This window comes from Dipodomys ordii, unplaced genomic scaffold (assembly GCF_000151885.1).
Source record: "Dipodomys ordii isolate 6190 unplaced genomic scaffold, Dord_2.0 Scaffold125, whole genome shotgun sequence".
Lineage (NCBI taxonomy): Eukaryota > Metazoa > Chordata > Mammalia > Rodentia > Heteromyidae > Dipodomys > Dipodomys ordii.
In genome coordinates, this window is record NW_012267341.1 from 943776 (window position 1) to 961276 (window position 17501).

At 44.5% G+C, this 17501-nt stretch overlaps 2 protein-coding genes across 3 annotated transcripts in view; both read right to left on the reverse strand.

Annotated features, from left to right (window-relative positions):
• Madd (MAP-kinase activating death domain) overlaps nt 1-17120 on the reverse strand; it is a 41076-nt gene extending 23956 nt beyond the window's left edge. Inside the window, exons 1-18 of the mRNA XM_013029960.1 lie at nt 16513-17120; nt 15420-15723; nt 14827-14958; nt 14045-14158; nt 12833-12913; nt 10974-11152; nt 10042-10277; nt 9686-9842; nt 9233-9336; nt 8968-9140; nt 8361-8614; nt 7975-8114; nt 7052-7153; nt 5194-5296; nt 4099-4285; nt 3852-4002; nt 3152-3358; nt 334-434 (exon numbers count right to left, since the gene is read on the reverse strand). Of these exons, the coding sequence (XP_012885414.1) occupies nt 334-434; nt 3152-3358; nt 3852-4002; nt 4099-4285; nt 5194-5296; nt 7052-7153; nt 7975-8114; nt 8361-8614; nt 8968-9140; nt 9233-9336; nt 9686-9842; nt 10042-10277; nt 10974-11152; nt 12833-12913; nt 14045-14158; nt 14827-14958; nt 15420-15723; nt 16513-17120 (3333 nt within the window). The remainder of the gene's footprint in view (nt 1-333; nt 435-3151; nt 3359-3851; nt 4003-4098; nt 4286-5193; nt 5297-7051; nt 7154-7974; nt 8115-8360; nt 8615-8967; nt 9141-9232; nt 9337-9685; nt 9843-10041; nt 10278-10973; nt 11153-12832; nt 12914-14044; nt 14159-14826; nt 14959-15419; nt 15724-16512) is intronic.
• Nucleotides 16108-17501, reverse strand: part of Nr1h3 (nuclear receptor subfamily 1, group H, member 3) — a 19490-nt gene continuing 18096 nt past the window's right edge. For both annotated transcript variants that reach the window (XM_013029999.1, XM_013030000.1), the window contains exon 10: nt 16108-16139. The gene's annotated coding sequence lies outside the window, so the exon portion shown is untranslated. The remainder of the gene's footprint in view (nt 16140-17501) is intronic.

Below are 17501 nucleotides of genomic sequence, written 5' to 3' on the forward strand. Positions count from 1 at the left end.
CTTTTTGCTTATGTGGTGCTGAGGAATCGAACCCAGGGCCTCATGCATGCAAGGCAAGTGCTCTACCACTGAGCCACCTTCCCAGCCCCTGAACCACAATCTTTAGATCTCAGCCTCCTGAGTAGCTAGGATCATAGGCACGAGCCACTGGCACCCAGCTTCATTTGTTTTTTAACTTAAAGTATTCTAAGTGCAACAAGTTTAGCTCGGTGTTAGAACACTTGAATAGCACACATAAGGCCCCAGGTTTGATCATCACCATTAAAAATTTTTTAAATGTATTCTGGGTGGCAAATTTTAATTCTGGCAATTTCCAACAAGGTTATCACAAACCTGGGAAGCAGACGTCAGGCTCACACCACTATCTGCGCTGATCTGGGATTTTTTCTCCTCTGTTTCACCAAGGTCAAAGGCAGGTTTGATGACGTCGGGCCCTGAGTAGGGGAAGACTTCCATTATTCACTCACAGAGGCCGGGGGCAGACTGGTGAAGGGAGTGGGAGGGCAGAACAGCTTGTCCCCGACCTGTTTAGCACATCCCAGTCACCTTCCCAGAGACTGCCCCCACAACAGGCCACTGAAGAAGAGGTCCCCAGATGCCTTAAGACAAGTAGGACAAGATAGATCTGGCCTCAAGGGACTTTGATGCCATCTTCTCAACCTGAGAAAATTCTAAGGAAATCATTCTGAAATAGAAAAGTCCACAAACGAACATCTAGATAAAAAATCCCATGGTAACCAGTCAGAGCTTCACTGGTACTTGAGACCATTTAAGGGTCTCCAGGTTGCTCAGTGTTTCCTGGACAAAGGTGTCCAAAGGGGCCAGAAAAGTTGAGGCCGAAAGAGAGAAAGAAACCCCATTTCAGTTGGTTCTACCTACCCCCCACCCTACACCATCTATACTTGAGATAAAAGCCACCCCCATTTTATCCCTCCCAGCCACAATGGTATGGAAGAAGGACAGAATGACAGAAAGCAAGAAAGCGTGCCTAGGTAAGCCACCATAGAAAGTTAGGCAGCTACAGACTCAACATGGAGGGATAGCAACCATCTCTGCCAACTGTGCCCACAGGTCTCCTAATGTTGAGGGAGGTATCAGCCAATGAGGGGCACTGCAATCGGCAAAGGTTCTCCCCACCAGATCTGTGGCAATAGAAACCACAGTCTAAGGGATTTTACTCAGTAGGCACCCTGATTGCTATGAGGGGAGGGGTACGAAGCAGCCTATATGCTATACACCTAGCAGTCACATACCACCTACCTGCTTTCAGTTCAAATAATCCCCACAAAAGCAAATTTGGGATGGGGCTGACACAGAGAGCCTGCCCCAACTGGGCCTGGGGAGTTGGCAGGTATGGGAGACTTGGGGACAGGAAGGGGCATTTGTTCCTTACTCTGTTTTTCCAAAGCTTTTTGCTTTTTCACTTCCTGGTGCTTGTTCCACAATTCTACCCCAGATGCAATGCAAGCAGGAGAAAAAGACAGAGAGAGTCAGAGGCTGGTAAGACAGACGAAATGGAAACCCATCCACCCAAGTTGATTCAGTTTTAGGCATAGGCTTACCAACCAAGAGATACAAAGATATCTTCACGTGGGGGGGGGAGGGAATCAGAGCTCCAATATCTTCCCCTAAACGCATGAACTGAAGACTCCAGATTTCTAAATCTAATCACAATGTGGCAGACAACCCCCCTGCAGAATATTCAACTGAAAGGGCCCTTCATGAATCTCATTTGTCATTAGGAAACTAACTGATCCTTATAGAGGCTGAAGCACATGATCAAGTGTATGGAACTCAAGATCAGTCTGATTTCTATCATACTATGCTCCCTCTGACAAATGAACTGAGAAACAGTCATTCTTACAAATTCTAGGCAAGAGACAATCATTTCAAGTAGCCAAAAGTTTTAGAAGTATGAGCACCAATCTGTTTGACCCACTGACTGACCAACTCATACCACCAGCTAGATTCTTTCCTTGTTGCTATCCATAACTTTCACTCTCATAACCATCACTCTCAAAACCACATTCTGAGCCAGTTGTGTGAAGACAATGTTTCCAGTAGAAGTAGCATAGAACATAAAATAGTTAAGATTAGCATAACAAGAAGGACAAAATGGAGGGAATACCAACCATAGCAATTCTTTTTCTGGAATGTGCTTTGGAGTTTACTTAGTGTGATCTCATTTCCCAGATGAGGAGATATAGACCCCAAAAGGGAGGGGGTCTGTTTAAGTCACACTCTAAGTTAGAGAGCAGATATAGGACTAAAACTCCAGACCTCTAGCTCGACTGATCAATACTTTTCCTGGGACATCATCCAGCAGGACAAAGTCAGGGTTTCTTGCCACTAGGAAAATACTTGCTGACTAGAGGAGTACAGCTCACCTAAAAAGGGGACTGGTTCCTTGTTACCCTTTTTAAGGACTTAAGACAACTGCTAATGGTTATGGCAAAGAGGCATCAACAGAAGCATAGTTCCCAGGGACCTAGAACCAGAAAATGAAAGATATGGCCTGCATGGCTCAAGATCAAGTCGGGGTGAGCCGAATAGAGGTAACAAAGAGAGAGAATGGGAGACACACCAAAAATAAGCAAGCCTTTAATTAAGTCCAGGGAGGAAGGATGGAAAGAAAAGCTGACTCAGAAATCTGTATCTCTGAAGTACAGAACCCAGGCATACCACAGAGGAGCAAATTCTAGAGCAGTGCAAATGCTTAGCTAGGAAACTGGCTTCTGAGTCCCAGGTGATCCTGATTTTACAACCCAAAGACACAACTATACATTTCTTATAACCTCCAGATCTCATATAGCATCTCTGTCAGTGAAGAAATCCAGATGTAAACAAAAAAAAAAAAGAGGGAACAGAAGTATAGCTCAGCCTTCTTCCAATAAGCCCCACAGTCTCTACACAAAACGTCCATTCTTCCTCTAAGACACCCGTGGGAGTTATGGAGGCAGTGAGAGTTGGATGAAACAGAAGGATAGAGAAGTATAATGAAATGCCACTGAAGATGGACACAGATGCATCTCCCTCTCTAGAAAGCAAAGCATGAGGGAAAAGAACAACAGGATTCTGGATGAATTGAGAAGAGAAAAGGATATTTAAGAAGCCAGGACCCCTCCAGTACATCAAACACAATAATACATACCAATAGATGCCACAAAATTCTCTTCCTTTAAACTTTTGGTGTCCAGCTCCTTAGGAACCTTTCCTGTAGCACTTGGTGCCCGAGGACCCAGCTGGGGGACTCTCAGCTGTGCCATAGCCTTTGGGTCCCCCTGCCCAGCTAGACCAGGATCCTTGCCAACAGGAGTATTTACACTCTCTGTTGGACTTCTCTTCCGTTTGTCTGGTTCTGAGGAAAAGATCAAATACAGAAGAGGTCAGAAGAGGTAATATACAGGAATCAAGGTAGGGAAAAGATACAGGAGAATATAGATAGAACAGAATTAATGTAAAGAAAGGCTCAAGCCTGATTTTTCATGAATAAAAAAAAAATATCCGCTACTGCTGGACCCTGGTGACTCATACCTGTAATTCTAGCTATCCAGGGAACTGAGGATCTCAGAAAGGCTAGGGAAGAAAGTCTGTGAGACTCTTATCACTAATTAAGTACCAAATAGTTGGAAGTGGAGCTATGGCTCAAGTGGTAGAGTGTTAGCCTTAAGTGAAAAAGCTCAGGGACAATACTAGACCTTGGGTTCAAGCCCTAGGATCAGCACCAAAACAAACAAAAAATCCACCACATATAATATAATCAGAAAACTTGCCATGGGGATAAGTATTTTTTTTTTTAGCTAAGTGGGAGAGCTATGGATGGCATGTGGCCTAGCAGGTATGATTCCTACCTTTACTATAGTAGTGGGTCTGAGCAATCTCCAGAAGCCCGAAAATACTGGCCATGCCGCCCAAACCTGCATGGGCATAGGACTGTTCCAGGCTGAGGATTGTGCACTTGAGGAGGTCTAACATTCCCTTATACACCTTTCGGCTGATCTCCTGCAACAAGAACCAAGTACTAGAATTGGTACACTTCCTTCAGCATCCATATACCTTTACCCAATTGATTTTTGATGCCCCAGCATAAACACTGACCACATCTGGGATGACATCCTGCCGAGCATCATCCTCTGACTGCACCGTGCGGTTCAGCTTGCTCAGGACAAAGACTCGAAGCTGCTCACTTTCCAGCAGCCGGCGCACCTTTTTCATGTTGAGCCAGCCCACTCCCTGGCCGTCCAGCACGCTGTGTACTACCTCCTTCAGGAACTGCTGGTTCTCACTATGGGATCCACATACCATTTCTGCGGTCATCTGCTCCTTGGTGGAGCATCCTCCCTTTCCCCATTTTGCCTCCGGGTGCAAAATGCAAAGCCTAGCCTTCAAATATTTACAGCTACTGGGTCCCCCATCTCTCCAGATAGTTTATCAAGCCCCCACCACTGTAGTTTCATCCTTTACACACTACTGTTACGTTGACGTTGAGTCCACAGGGCTGGGAATGTGGCTTAGTGGTAGAATGCTTGCCTAGCATGCAGGAAGCCTTGGGTTCGATTCCTCTGTACCACATAAAAGAAAAAGCCAGAAATGGTGCTGTGGCTCAAGTTGTACAGTGCTTGCCTTAAGCAAAAGCAGCTCAGGGACAGAGCCCAGGCCCTGAGTTCAAGCCCCAGGACTGGCAGGAAAAAAAAAAAAAAAAACTGATTCTGCATGGGAAGCCCTGGAGCCAGACGCGATGGCTCACACCTGTAATCCCAGCTACTTTAGAGGCAGGAAAAGGAGGTCACAGCTTCAGATCAGCCTGGACAAAAAAGCTAGAGAGACCCTCTCTCAAAGAACAAGCCAAAGTTAATGGCACACCATGGGACATAAGTTAGGAGGATTGCAGTTGAGGTCAGAACAAGAGAAAAGTATAAGATTCTATCTGAAAAAATAAGCAAAGAAAAAGGTCTAAGGGGCTCAAAAGGGTGGCTCAAGTTGTAGAATACTTGCCTACCAAGCACAAGATCCTGAGTTCAAACCCCAGAACTGCCAAGGAAAATAAATAAATACAGCAAAGTGCTGGCCGGATACTGATCATTGATCTCATCCATCCTGTTGAGAGATCTTCTCTCCCAATCTTCAGCCTCCCTCAAGTTTTGTGCAGAAATTTCACCTGAGACCCTCTAAAATGGTTTTGCTATTTATTACCTAGAATTGCTGGATCGGCCCTGGGGTGATGGAGGTTCTCTTTTCACAGTTGGACTATGTTTAATGACAGATGACTTCTGGTCCACCAAGGCCCTCCGATTTCCTAAAGCAGGGAAGGTAGGAATGAGAGACATCACTGTCATAGTCCAGAAACTCACGTTAGCAAAGTTCTGCGTCGTCATGTTCCGTGTCCATTCCCCAGCAAGGCTGGGTGTGAGTGGCACCAGGGCATTGCACACAGGTAGAAAGCAGCCATGGCAATGTGGAGGAGGTGGGGAATGGAGACTCGGGCTACTCCACATGCAATGGAAGCACATGCCATGGACAGCATGGGCGTCACGGGGGATGGGCAAGGCAGGTCACTCATGTGACAGCTGCTTGCTCCAGGAGGAGGATGGCCCTCAGGCAGGCACAGAAGATGCTAGGGGGGAAAAAAAAAAGATCATGCACAGCTCACGGGCAAAACCCACCTTCACCACTCCCGGGGCCGGCTTCAGTAACAATCTCCATTAGAGTATTTAGCCCAAATACTGGGACACAAAATACACAATTAGTAAGTGCACCATAATTCTGGAACCCCTATACCCATTGATGGAGCAGTAAGTCAGATCATCTGGGCATTCTCCCAAAGCTCAGATGCACGCAACCTTGACTCTTAGACATATCAGAACTGAAAGCAAAGGGCCAGCAGACAACTGAGGCTCTGAGAAGGACCATCCTTAAGCCTGCAGCCTCTCAAAGCCAGGAACAAGATAAATGACACAGGGAGCCTTCAGGTACTAAACAGGCACATGCATAAAGAGGGAACACTGGTTTTCATGAAACATCTAGCACAGGGGTCCAGAACGCCTGTGGGTATCCACAGGGAAAAGACGTCTTGCAGATGCTGTCATGGGAAGTCGAGTGGGGCTGTGAGGATGGGAGATGGGCAGTAGGGATAAGTGAGCAAATGAGATGAAGCGTCAGCATGCAATGAAACCGTTGTTCTTCCCTTCAAATGTATCAAGTGAAAGCCAGAAACACCAATTCCTTCCCATCTAACCTGCCCAGCCATGTGTGGATTCACAGTAGCCATGCTACTACCACTCTGAAGCCCATTTTTCCATCCTGACCAAAGAACATTCTTTAGACTCCTGACACTTCTAATGACCTGAAGTGACAGGTCAATTAAAAAGATGCATGGAGCTAGCTTAGCATGGTGGTGCACAACTATAATCCCAGCTCTCAGAAGGCTGAGACAGGAGGATCATAATTTTGAGGTCAACCTGGCCTACAAAAGGAAACCTTCTCTCAAAAAACAACAACAACAAAAAGAATACATGGAACTGCTTCTCACTGAACTTTCTACCAAAGTTAAATAGTTCAGCATAATATTCAGAGAAAGTATACAAAAAGCAAGTTAAATTAAGAAAAGCCCTTCAAAGGACAGAGATCACAAGTGAAATTGAAGTTAAGGTCTTAACTGGCCTTGGTAGCCAACAAAAACTTCCTGGTTCACTCACAGGCCCCAACTTGGCATGAAGCCACAATAAAAAGTTAGACTCCAGAAAGCCTGCCAGGCTCCCTACAACCATCCACCTGGTGATTCCAACATCAGTATGCACCTCTGACAAGGTCCCCCCAGAAGTAATCCATGGTTGCCATCATCCTGAGATAAAACGACCTTCTCAAATTTCAAAGATATTTGCCATCTGACAATCATCAAAAGCCTAGGATGTGCAATGAAAGCCATGAGAAGCAATATGATGGGCAACAGCCAGGTCAAACGATTCATGGTACACAAGGCTCCTGACAAGCACCTACAAACTGACATATCTCCCAGAGAAACCTGGTTTGGCAAAAGTAAGGCTGTAGTTACCTTTCAGACTGGGGAATGGTGTGGTCTTCTCTCGGGCACCTTTGGTGGGCAGTGTGAGGTTAGAAAGACTGAAGCTTGTACTGTGGTTTCGATAGAGGCTGCCTATTAAGGTGACAGTGTGAGAACAGCGAGTTAGCGGCACAAAACACTCTATCCAGCAGTAGCACCATCTTTATCTCTCACTTTGCAAGCTGTATCACGATAGATCAGACAATCTCTGCTCTATCTTAGAAAGGGTCAAGTTTAACTTACAGCAAACCAAAGAGCCATTGTCTGGACAGCTCAAAAGCTAGAAACAACTTTCTCTGGCTATCTCTTGTAAGAATATCCAAGCTTTTTACTACTGCTAACAAAGAAGGAAAGCTAGTAGTAATGTGTTATTGGTCCCAAGTGGGTGCTGTCTCTCTCTGGCTTTAGAAATCGTTCTTAGTTACAGTCATCCCCTGTGGTGGCTCTCTCTAGCTCCTAGTTTCTCTCTGTCTTTAAGAGGTACCATTCCTAAAGCCAGAAATAGTCTTTAGGCATAAAAATCAATCTCATAAAAACTTCAAAGAGTGTTCATAAAAGTTCCTTGCCACTAAGAGAACATATCATATATCTAGATCAAATTTGGTCAGACTGTTTCCATAAAGCACATGTTTAAGTGTGTGACTTTTAAAATCTAATACTTAATTTTCAGTTGACCTCTCAGTTATCTTGCTTGAAGTAGACTAAACTGTCAGGTATAACAATAATGATGTATTTAGCTGTCTTTAGTGGCCCCATCTATAAATACTTCATATTCAGTGTCTTCCAAATGACCTGAATTAGTGCTTAGTAATGCCAACGCAGCCCCACATCTCAAGTTCCAAGCAATGCATGCCATCATCATCCCTAGTGCAGAAAAAACAGAAGAGAGGAATGAAAGAGATTAAGGCACTTACTGGCAAAAGACATGATGCCCCCGAAGCCCTCGGTGCTGTTGTTGGAGATGGTGGAGTTAGGAGAGCTTGCTCGGGAGTCGGACTCTGCATCTGAGTCACTTGCCAGCTTCAAGCTGTTGGGCCGCAGCAGCTTCTGAGCCCTTGAATGCACAGTGGCACCTGTGAGGCCCAGGCAGGGGTACCTAATCTTGGGAGTAGGCCTATGCTATACCACAGTTGCTGCTGCCTTCCCAAACTCCTAAGCCCCTGGATCAAAGCACTACCCTGAGGGGATGGCAGGATGGAGAGAGCATTCAGCCTCCTCAGACTTATGATTAACCCTCACCCAGGGTCACAGCAGTGAGGTCCTTCAGTCACCCACCTAGAAGGGATCCCCAGGCTCTCACCGATTGCCATTGACATGTTGGCTGAATCGGGGAGTGTAGCTTTCCCCCTGCTCATCATCATCTTCCTCAGGGGGAAAGCCATACTGGGGCTCGAAGTATGGATTGTCATAGGTTCGCCGGCGCACTGACCCATCTCCAATTTCTGTCTGATGCCTGTCCACACTCGATTTGCCAGTGCTGGGAGGCACAGGAGGGAGAGGCTTGGAGATGCCTACTGCTGCCTTATCATCCATCTCCGTAGAGTCCGCAGGTTCCTAAGGGCCACATTGAATTAAAAAGTAGTCACCTGGTGTTCAATCTCACTTTGGCCAGGCCAGACCAGGCTTGTCAGATCCCTAGCCTGAAGAAAGTGTGAGAAAATATCTCTGTGGAACCCCTGGTCCCCGTCCTCACAAGCTACAAAGATGGATCATGGCTATACCCTAAAGAAAGCCCAATAATCTCCTTCTTGGGTCAAAACTACATTTCAGAGGCTCTAAGCTATAGAGCCTATGGAGAGGAGGATAGAAAAATTGTGAAGAAAGAGGCAAATTAACAGCTAACAGTAATAAGGCCCACATCCCAAACAGTGGCTCTCCCTGATCCTCCCCTCTTAGTGTTCACGTACAGAGCTGGCTCCATGGACAATGGTACTGGGACTGCTGCTGGAGCTGGAGCGCAGTGCAGGGTTTTCCTGAGAGTTTTCACTGTCTGGGCCAGGCTCCTCTGCTTCCTTCTGTGGCTCATCAATCTTCACCTCACTGGCATCCCCCAGCGCTGCATGTGTCAGAGGGTCCACATCTGCCGAAAGCCAGGGGAAACAGATACAGACCACTTGATAATCAAAACTCCAAACCCTGCCCAGTGCTGGCCAGTCTCCCAAGCACACTTACTGGGAGTGTCGCCATTGATGTCACATTTCATCATTTCACTGACAAAGTCACCGAGGGAGGAGTAAGAAGAGCTTGAGTCATCATAATCCATACTATCACTGCCACTGTAGAGTGAAGAACGTTTTTGAATTTTTTGAATTGTTATTATAAAGGTGATGTAAGAGGGGTTGCAGTTATATAAGGCAGGTAAAGAGTACATTTCTTTTTGGACAATGTCACTCCTTCCCTTTTAAAACAAACCAACAAAACTAGAAAGGGGAAGACAAAAGTGTCTGTAATACTGCTTGGGAAAACAAAAAGGGGACCACACTTAATTGAAGGTCAGGGAACAAAATAAAGTAAGAAGTCAAGAAAACCAGTCAACTCTTCCAAGATTGACACCTAACTGCTGTGAGATTTTTTTTCTTTTGTCTCCTATATGGTGAAGAAGGGCTGGTGTGAGGGCCTAGTCACCTGTCATCTGTGGGGTCAGAGTCAGAGTCACGCTCTGGTGGCACACTTAGCGCCTCAGCCAGCTGGGAGTTGCCATCATAGACTCGATAGTGGATGGGCTGCAGCTGGTGAGCGTACCACTTTGGCTTGTCACCAATCAGGGCTGGATCAAACATATCTATGCAAAGAGGAAAAAAGAATAGTTAACAGTAAGGAAAACAAGGTAAGCTACACATAAAAGAAAGATTTTTTTTTAAGTCTAAGCATAACAGGAATATAAGGGACAGGTTAAAGATTAGCAAGAGAACAAGCAAAAGAAAGGACCATTAGGAGGATGAAGGCAGAGGGTGGTGAGAGTGGAAGACAGGTAGACTCACTGTTATGAATTCTCTGAAAGGCATAGTTGGTAGGGTTAAGGATCCACTCTCCAAAGTACTCCACAGCCTGAGTCCTGGCCAGTTTCTCAGCAAAGGGAGTCTGTCGGGGACGTGAAGCTAGAAAGGATCCAGCCTGGAAAGCTACCACAGGCCGAGGGAAGAGTCGCAAGGTACGTGTGTGCATCTGAAAACCCTGTAGCACATTGGCAGAGTTGAAGAATCGTACCATGGCCACTCTGAGAAAGAAGAGGATGGTGAAAAACTCAAAACCCATACACTACGAATAAGGATTCTCACACTCAAAAGTCTTCAGATCACCTCTCAACACCATCATTTAACATGCTTCCAATACTAAGGATATTGTAAAGAATCATCAGTCCTCTGAGTAGAACAGCTGTTTCTTCTTGCATTTGTTAAGGAAAAGCAAGTATGACTAAATATATACATTATTTGGACTTTCCTGCTTATGCTGGCTTTGAACCATGATCCTCAGATCTCAGCCTCCTGAGGAGCTAGGATTACAGGCATGAGCTACCAGTGCCTAGCTACCCAAATATATAAAATTTAAATATAAAGGAAAAAATCTTAGTTCCAAAAAGTAGTCTGTCCTCAAGTCAGGAGTGAAATGAAACCAAGTCAAGAATTCATGATTTGTAGCCGGTGTCAGTGGCTCACACCTGTAATACTAGCTACTCAGGAGGCTGAGATCTGAGGATTGCAGTTCAAAACCAGCCCGGGTAGGAAAGTCCATGAGACTCTTAGCTCCAATAAACCACTCAGAAAACTGGAAGTGGTGCTGTGGCTCAAGTGGTAGAGCACTTGCCTTGAGCTGAAGAGCTGAGGGACGGCACACAGGCCAAAAGTTCAAGCCTCATAACTGACAAAAATAAAATAAGTAAAAATCATGATTTGTACAGTTAGCTGGGTCTCACCTGGTTGCAACATCTACTGAATCCACATCATTGCCATAGATGAGTGGGTTGAATTCAGTGGAAGGCGTAGACTGCAGGTCACTAGAAGGCCTTCCCAAGAGAAGTGGAATCTCCTGGCCCTCGTGAAATTTCTCCAGATTGAGAATGGGCTGAGTGTTGAGGCTCATGCTGGCAAGGGCCTGTGGAACAAGACATTCCTCACATAAGGCAGATCTCTGGCAGCTAGCCAACCTCAGCTCCTAGGAAAGAGCTTTGTTGGTTTTCTACATCACACACACTGCTCAAAAAGTTCTCAACAAAGAATTCTGTTTATCTGCAAATTGTGGCTAACCCATTTCAAAACCTTCATCTTTGAAAAAAAGAATCCAAATACAGCTCAGAAAATATAGTTCAGAAAATAGTTAAAATTACATAGCCCTCCATCTCAAGGCCACCTAGCTAAAGGCAACTGCATCAGATCTAAAGTCTGGCACCCCTATTTTCAACTCAATTTTTTAAACTAAACTATAAAAAACAAGCTGTTCTAAAGGACTTAAGGAACAAAAGCCTCAAGTGCTCAGTACTCTCAACCTAAGCCAGCCCCTAAGAAACTCCCCAGAGCAGTTTGTAAAACACTAGTAGAGACTAGCAGTGTCTTTGAAATATTAGTGAGCACAGAAATCACCCGGGATGTTGTTAGTGCAGCAAATCGGAGATGATTCTGCACTTTTATCAAGCTCTGATGATGCTAATGCAGCTGGTGCAGGGACATTCTTTGAGAAGCAGGGAGGGGTATACAGAAGAGAGCCAAAGATCTTAGCTCCTACAAACATTTAAAATAATAAATCAGCATAATTCCCAAATCAACCTCTCCCTCTCATTAGTCATCAAGACCAAAAACATAGCAAGGACAGCTAGAAAACTTTCTGAACTTGCAATCTTCACCAGACTCTGCAGCAACAAGATATCATATTACATCAGCAGTGATGAAGCAAGCCAGTGAGAAGGATGACACAAAATGACCCAATTCAGTTCAAGTAAGATACCATCTAGAGGGACTACAGAATACTTCAGACAATACAGAGAAAAGGGTTTCTAAAGACGCTCAAATGAGAGTAGGATTCCTAAAAATAAGGACAAGTCTATCTACTGGTGGTCCCATAAAACACATACAGCAGGAAAAGGGAATGGGGCCTTGTCACATTTTTACCTTCAAGTACTGTGTTTGGCATGCAAGAGAAGAAGAAAATCAAAGAGAAATAGATATGAGAGTTTACTCAAAGAAAGGAATTTTGAGGCACTGGGATGAAAGAAGATAACATAAAAGAAGCTAGAGTGACCAAACTACCAATTCCCACCTTACAAGACTGAGAGAGGGGCTGGGAAGGTGGCTCAGTGGTAGAGTGCTTGCCTTGCATGCTCGAGGCCCTGGGTTCAATTCCTCAGCACCACATAAGGAAAAAGCCGGAAGTGGCGCTGTGGCTCAAGTGGTAGAGCGCTAGCCTTGAGCTGAAGAGCTGAGGGACAGCGCCCAGGCCCAGAGTTCAGGCCCCACGACTGGACCCCCCCACAAAAAAAAAATAGACTGAGAGAATGTTCCAAGGCCATAAAGAATGGCAGCCATAACAAGAAATAGAAAGTAAAGGGTTGTTTTATAGAGCATCACAAGCATTATAGGGTGACAGGGCATACAATAAAGTAGAAGAAATCTTTCTCATATTCATCCTGTTGCTCCAAATTAGGATATATTTCTACTTAGTCCATCTAAGGTAAAGAAATCTTATACCCCAGGAAGCCTGAAAAGAAACTGGCTAGAACTGTCTTTCCTCAGCTACCCTATTACATCTCTTACTCCACCTTTTCTCTCATTCATCACCTACCTGCTTTAAGTGTTTTTTCAGCTCTAATGACTCTGGCTCTGGCAGGACAGGTAGCACTTCTGCATTAGTAGGGGCAATCACCTATAACAGAGAAAAGAGTAAAGGTATAACCTTATAATTAAATGTTCACAGGCTTCATTTCCATGTTAAGGAATAAGCATAAGTAGATTTAATATATGTCATATACATATTACACTCTATAACTACACATATAAGATACATATATACATATGATAAACACACATCTGGAAAGAAATGTTTTGTTGAGGATCTCTAGGTAATAGGATTATGGCTCTTTATTTCTTCTTTACATTTATTTTTGCTTCCTGGACTTTAACGATGAACACATATTAGGGCATTCTACTAAAGTTTTTTGGTTTTTTTTTTGGGTCCGGTCGTGGGGCCTGAACTCTGGGCCTGGGCGCTGTCCCTCAGCTCTTCAGTTCAAGGCTAGTGCTCTACCACTTGAGCCACAGCACCACTTCTGGCTTTTTTCTTTTTGCTTATGTGGTGCTGAGGAATCGAACCCAGGGCCTCATGCATGCAAGGCAAGCGCTCTACTACTGAGCCACCTTCCTAGCCCCTGCGTTCTACTAAAGTTTTAAGATACTCACAGTGAAAAATGTTAATGTAATTTTTTAAAGTCTGTACTGGAAAATATTTTGAGGTGCTGGGGCTTGAACTCGGCATGGATGCTGTCCTTGAGCTTTTATGCTCGAGGCTAGTGCTCTGCCACTTTGAGCCACTGGTCCACTTCTGGTTTTCTGGTGGCTAGTTGGAGGTAAGAATCTCACAGCCTTTCCTGCTTCACCTGGCTTTGAACTGTGACCTCAGATCTCAGCCTCCTGAGTAGCTAGGATTACAGGTGGGAGTCACAAGCACCCTGCATGTACTGGAAAAGTTTCTTATTGAAAACCATATTCTACATATAGGAGGCTACCTACACTACATATGGAATGATTCTCTACTATATATATATATAACTGCCCTACTTCTCTTAGAGAATGCAGGAGGAGCTCTTAACACTGGCAAAACTAAATCCTATAATTCTCTGAAGGCTAACCAAGGGCCTATCTGGCCAATAAAAACATTAGAAAAACATTGTTTCAATAAAGCACACAATAGAAATCATTTAGAAAAGGGAGAAATGCAGTCCTGATCTAGAGCACAATCCCATTTTTACTCTGCCAATGTCTCTGCCAAGAACCTTACCCTATTGCTGTCCAGATCCACTAGCCATACGTCATCAGGCATTTTGAAGTCTAGTTTGTAGAGGAAGAAGCTGGCAGGGACCCCAATGATGTATGGAGTTGGAGCCAACAGCAGCTGTAAAGAGGACAAAGAAGATAAGAAACAAAGACAAAACCTATCATGAACATTTATCAAGTTAGCAATTTTCTAGATAGGGAAATGCAGACCTACAATCCATTTAGCAAAACATTTAAGGTTCCGTGTATTTCAAAATCCAGAATTTTTCAGATTTTTAAAAAGGTAGCATAATGCATATTCTGTATCTTATAGAACACCTAAAGACACATAGAAAATAGTCTACAATCATTATCTATCATTAACTGTAATAAATAAAATGAAAGGTCAGGTACTGGTGGCTCACGTCTATAATCCTAGTATTCAGAAGACTAAGATGTAGAGGATCACAGTTCAAAGCCAGCCTAGAAGGAAAAGTCTGTAAGACTCCACCTCCAAAATAACCAGCAAAAAGCAGGACTGGAGGCATGGCTCAAGTGGCAGAGCATCAGACATGCAAGCAAAGGCAAACAAATTCAAGGCCTCAAGTTCAAACACTAGTACTACCAAAAAAACAACAACCAAACCATAAAAAGTATTAAGTGTTGTTACCAGTTCAGTTCAAATCCATCAGATTTTGCAAATGCTAAGGAATTGAGGACCAGTACTGACTTACAGGTTCTCTGGGTATTGGACCCTTCCCTCAAGAAGATGGAGGTGAGAAAATCAGAAGACATCTTGAGACTCACCTGCTCTGCAGATGCCATGCAGGTGGGAAGCAGTGGGATGACAGGAAACATGTACTCCAGGGGATAGATCATTGCCACAAACGCCATCACAGACATGGAAAGTGCATTGTAGTCTCGAGACTGTAGCACCACCTGCGGTAAAGATGAATTAACACAGAACAATAAATATGAGAAAACAGCTTCCAGCACTACAATTTAATTTCTGTCTCACTGTGCTTACGGTTGCAGCTTCATTTCCACAATCACCAATGTTCCATGTTACACCACGCTTGCCACTTCCCAACCCAGCCCCGTAGTAGTTGTCCTTTGATTCACCACCTCTCTAGCTCTTTCACTCCCCATCCCAGGATCATGCATTGAAACAAAACTACTGTTTTGAAGTAGATTAGTATGATTAAGGATATCTGAGTGCAAGCCCTCTGAACACATCCCACACAGTGCCAGTACCTCAATTCAACCCACAACTATCAATATCTGCTGGTCTCATGTTACCTCCTAGAAATGAAAATATGAAAAAGATATAATCCCTTTGACTCAGAGCTCATACTGCACAGCTCTTTTGCTAGAAAGGCCCATAAAACTGACCCTCTCACCTTGTGCTCTAACAGAATACAGGTTAGCACCTGAAGACAAGCATCCACACCCAGAAGTTCCAAAGGAAGGTGAAGTGGAAAATCCACGAGAGTGAATCGAGATGGATCTGGAAGCGCAAAGGTCAGAGCCGGCTGGAGCTCCTGGGGTAGAACCTCAATGTCCACTCGCTTTTGCCCAGACACAGGTACTGGGGAGCGCAGCAATCGATAGATCCAGGCCTCAATCTCTCGAAGGTCATGAAGAAGAGCACTTGACTTTTCTTCCACTAGCAGTGATCCAGTAAAGATTCGCCACATTGTATCTCTGAGGAATAGACATCAAGAACCAAACTCAAGCATCAGGAGCTGATACTTTACTGCCACCCAATATAACCATGGAGGATATAATGATGAAAACCAGAAAAGGATTATCATTGGAAAAACCCACTTGTTCAGCTCAGTTGGGTCCAGAGGGCACACAAAAGAGGAAGAATAAGTATGAAAATGTGTACATGGCCAGGTGCTAGTGGCTCATGCCTATAATTCTAACTATAGAGGAAGCTGAGATCTGTGTATCAGGGTTCAAAGCCAGCCCAGACAGGAAACTCCATGAGACTTTTATCTCCAATTAGCCACCACAAAACCAGAAGTGAAGCTGTTGCCATAAGAGCTCAAGGACAGTGCCTGAGTTCAAGCCCCAGGACCAGCACTCACTCACACACACACACACACACACACACATGTACGTATATGCATACATATATGTGTATATGCATGTATATATATGTGTGTGTGTATATGTGTGTATGTATATGTGTATATATGTGTGTATATGGAAGGACACAATGTTGTTCAAGCCCCAGGACCATCACACATACAAACACACACAAAATGTATATGTGGAAGGACCCAATGTTGTGTCACCAAACAGCAAACTCCTGAACACTACTTCTAAAAAGAAATTGTGGTAGGTGGCCTAATTGCACAGCTGTCTTCTGCTTAGCAGGGCAAAACATCTTTACAGTGGTCTAAAGGACCTCAACCTGAAGAAGCCCAATCATAACTAATCTCTAAATGCTTCCCCTCTCTTCTAAACATGAGTAACAAATCTTACCTTTGTACACCTCTAGGGATGCCCAGCTTCTTCCCCAGTAGCCTTTCACTACAGCAATCTACCAGCCGTTTGAGGGTATAGAGACACTCCCGGAAGGTGGAAAAGAAAGGGTAGTGGCTGAGCACGCACAGGGATGTGAGGGTACTGTTGCGAGAGCGGCTGCTTCCCTTGGCCCGGCGTTTGGCCCGAGGAGACTGGTTCACATCAGGCGTAGAGTCAGCACTAGGAGGCTGCAAGGATGAGCCACTCTCTGAGATCTCAGTACCTACTTCTTCTGGGGCACAGGTAGCCCGCGTGCCTTCCTTTCCACGGGACCCTGTTACCCCGTCCCCCTTTTCCTTAGGCATTCGCTTTTGGAAGGAGCGGTAGAAGTTAACACAGATGCCATAACGTGTGACTCCAGTGTCCTTGTCAGTGAGGGTGAAGACAAAAGAGGTATCATCCCGAAGGCTCATGCGCCGCTGCCGCACACTCAAGCAGCCCTCTGGCTGGCAGAAGAACACTACGTCTGGGGGAAGGGGAAACTCCACATGATCCTCTAGTGGGTATCGCCGCAGCAGTTCAGGAGTCTGGGCTACACTATCGCTGCTTGGGTGCCTAAAGGACATAAAGGCAAACTCAGCAGTCTGACGGGTTAGAACACACTATCAAATTTTAACCACAGTTAAAAATAATAACAAAGCTCAAAATGCTCTCTTGGATAAATTAAGCTAACTGCAGGGCTTTGAAAGTGTGGCTACTCCTTACCATGTTTAGCAGGTAGGCTACAAAAAATCTGCATGGTCATGAAGACATATATTCTGAAAAAAGAGTTTTGATAATAAAATAATCACAACCCTTCTGAAGTATTTTAGCTAATAAATTACCAAAAGATCATCTGGAGATAGAAAAGAAACATGATGTGCCCATATATATATTATATACATGTTATATATATATTAGTATATAATAAATACATAATATATGATACATATGTATAAAACAAGGGG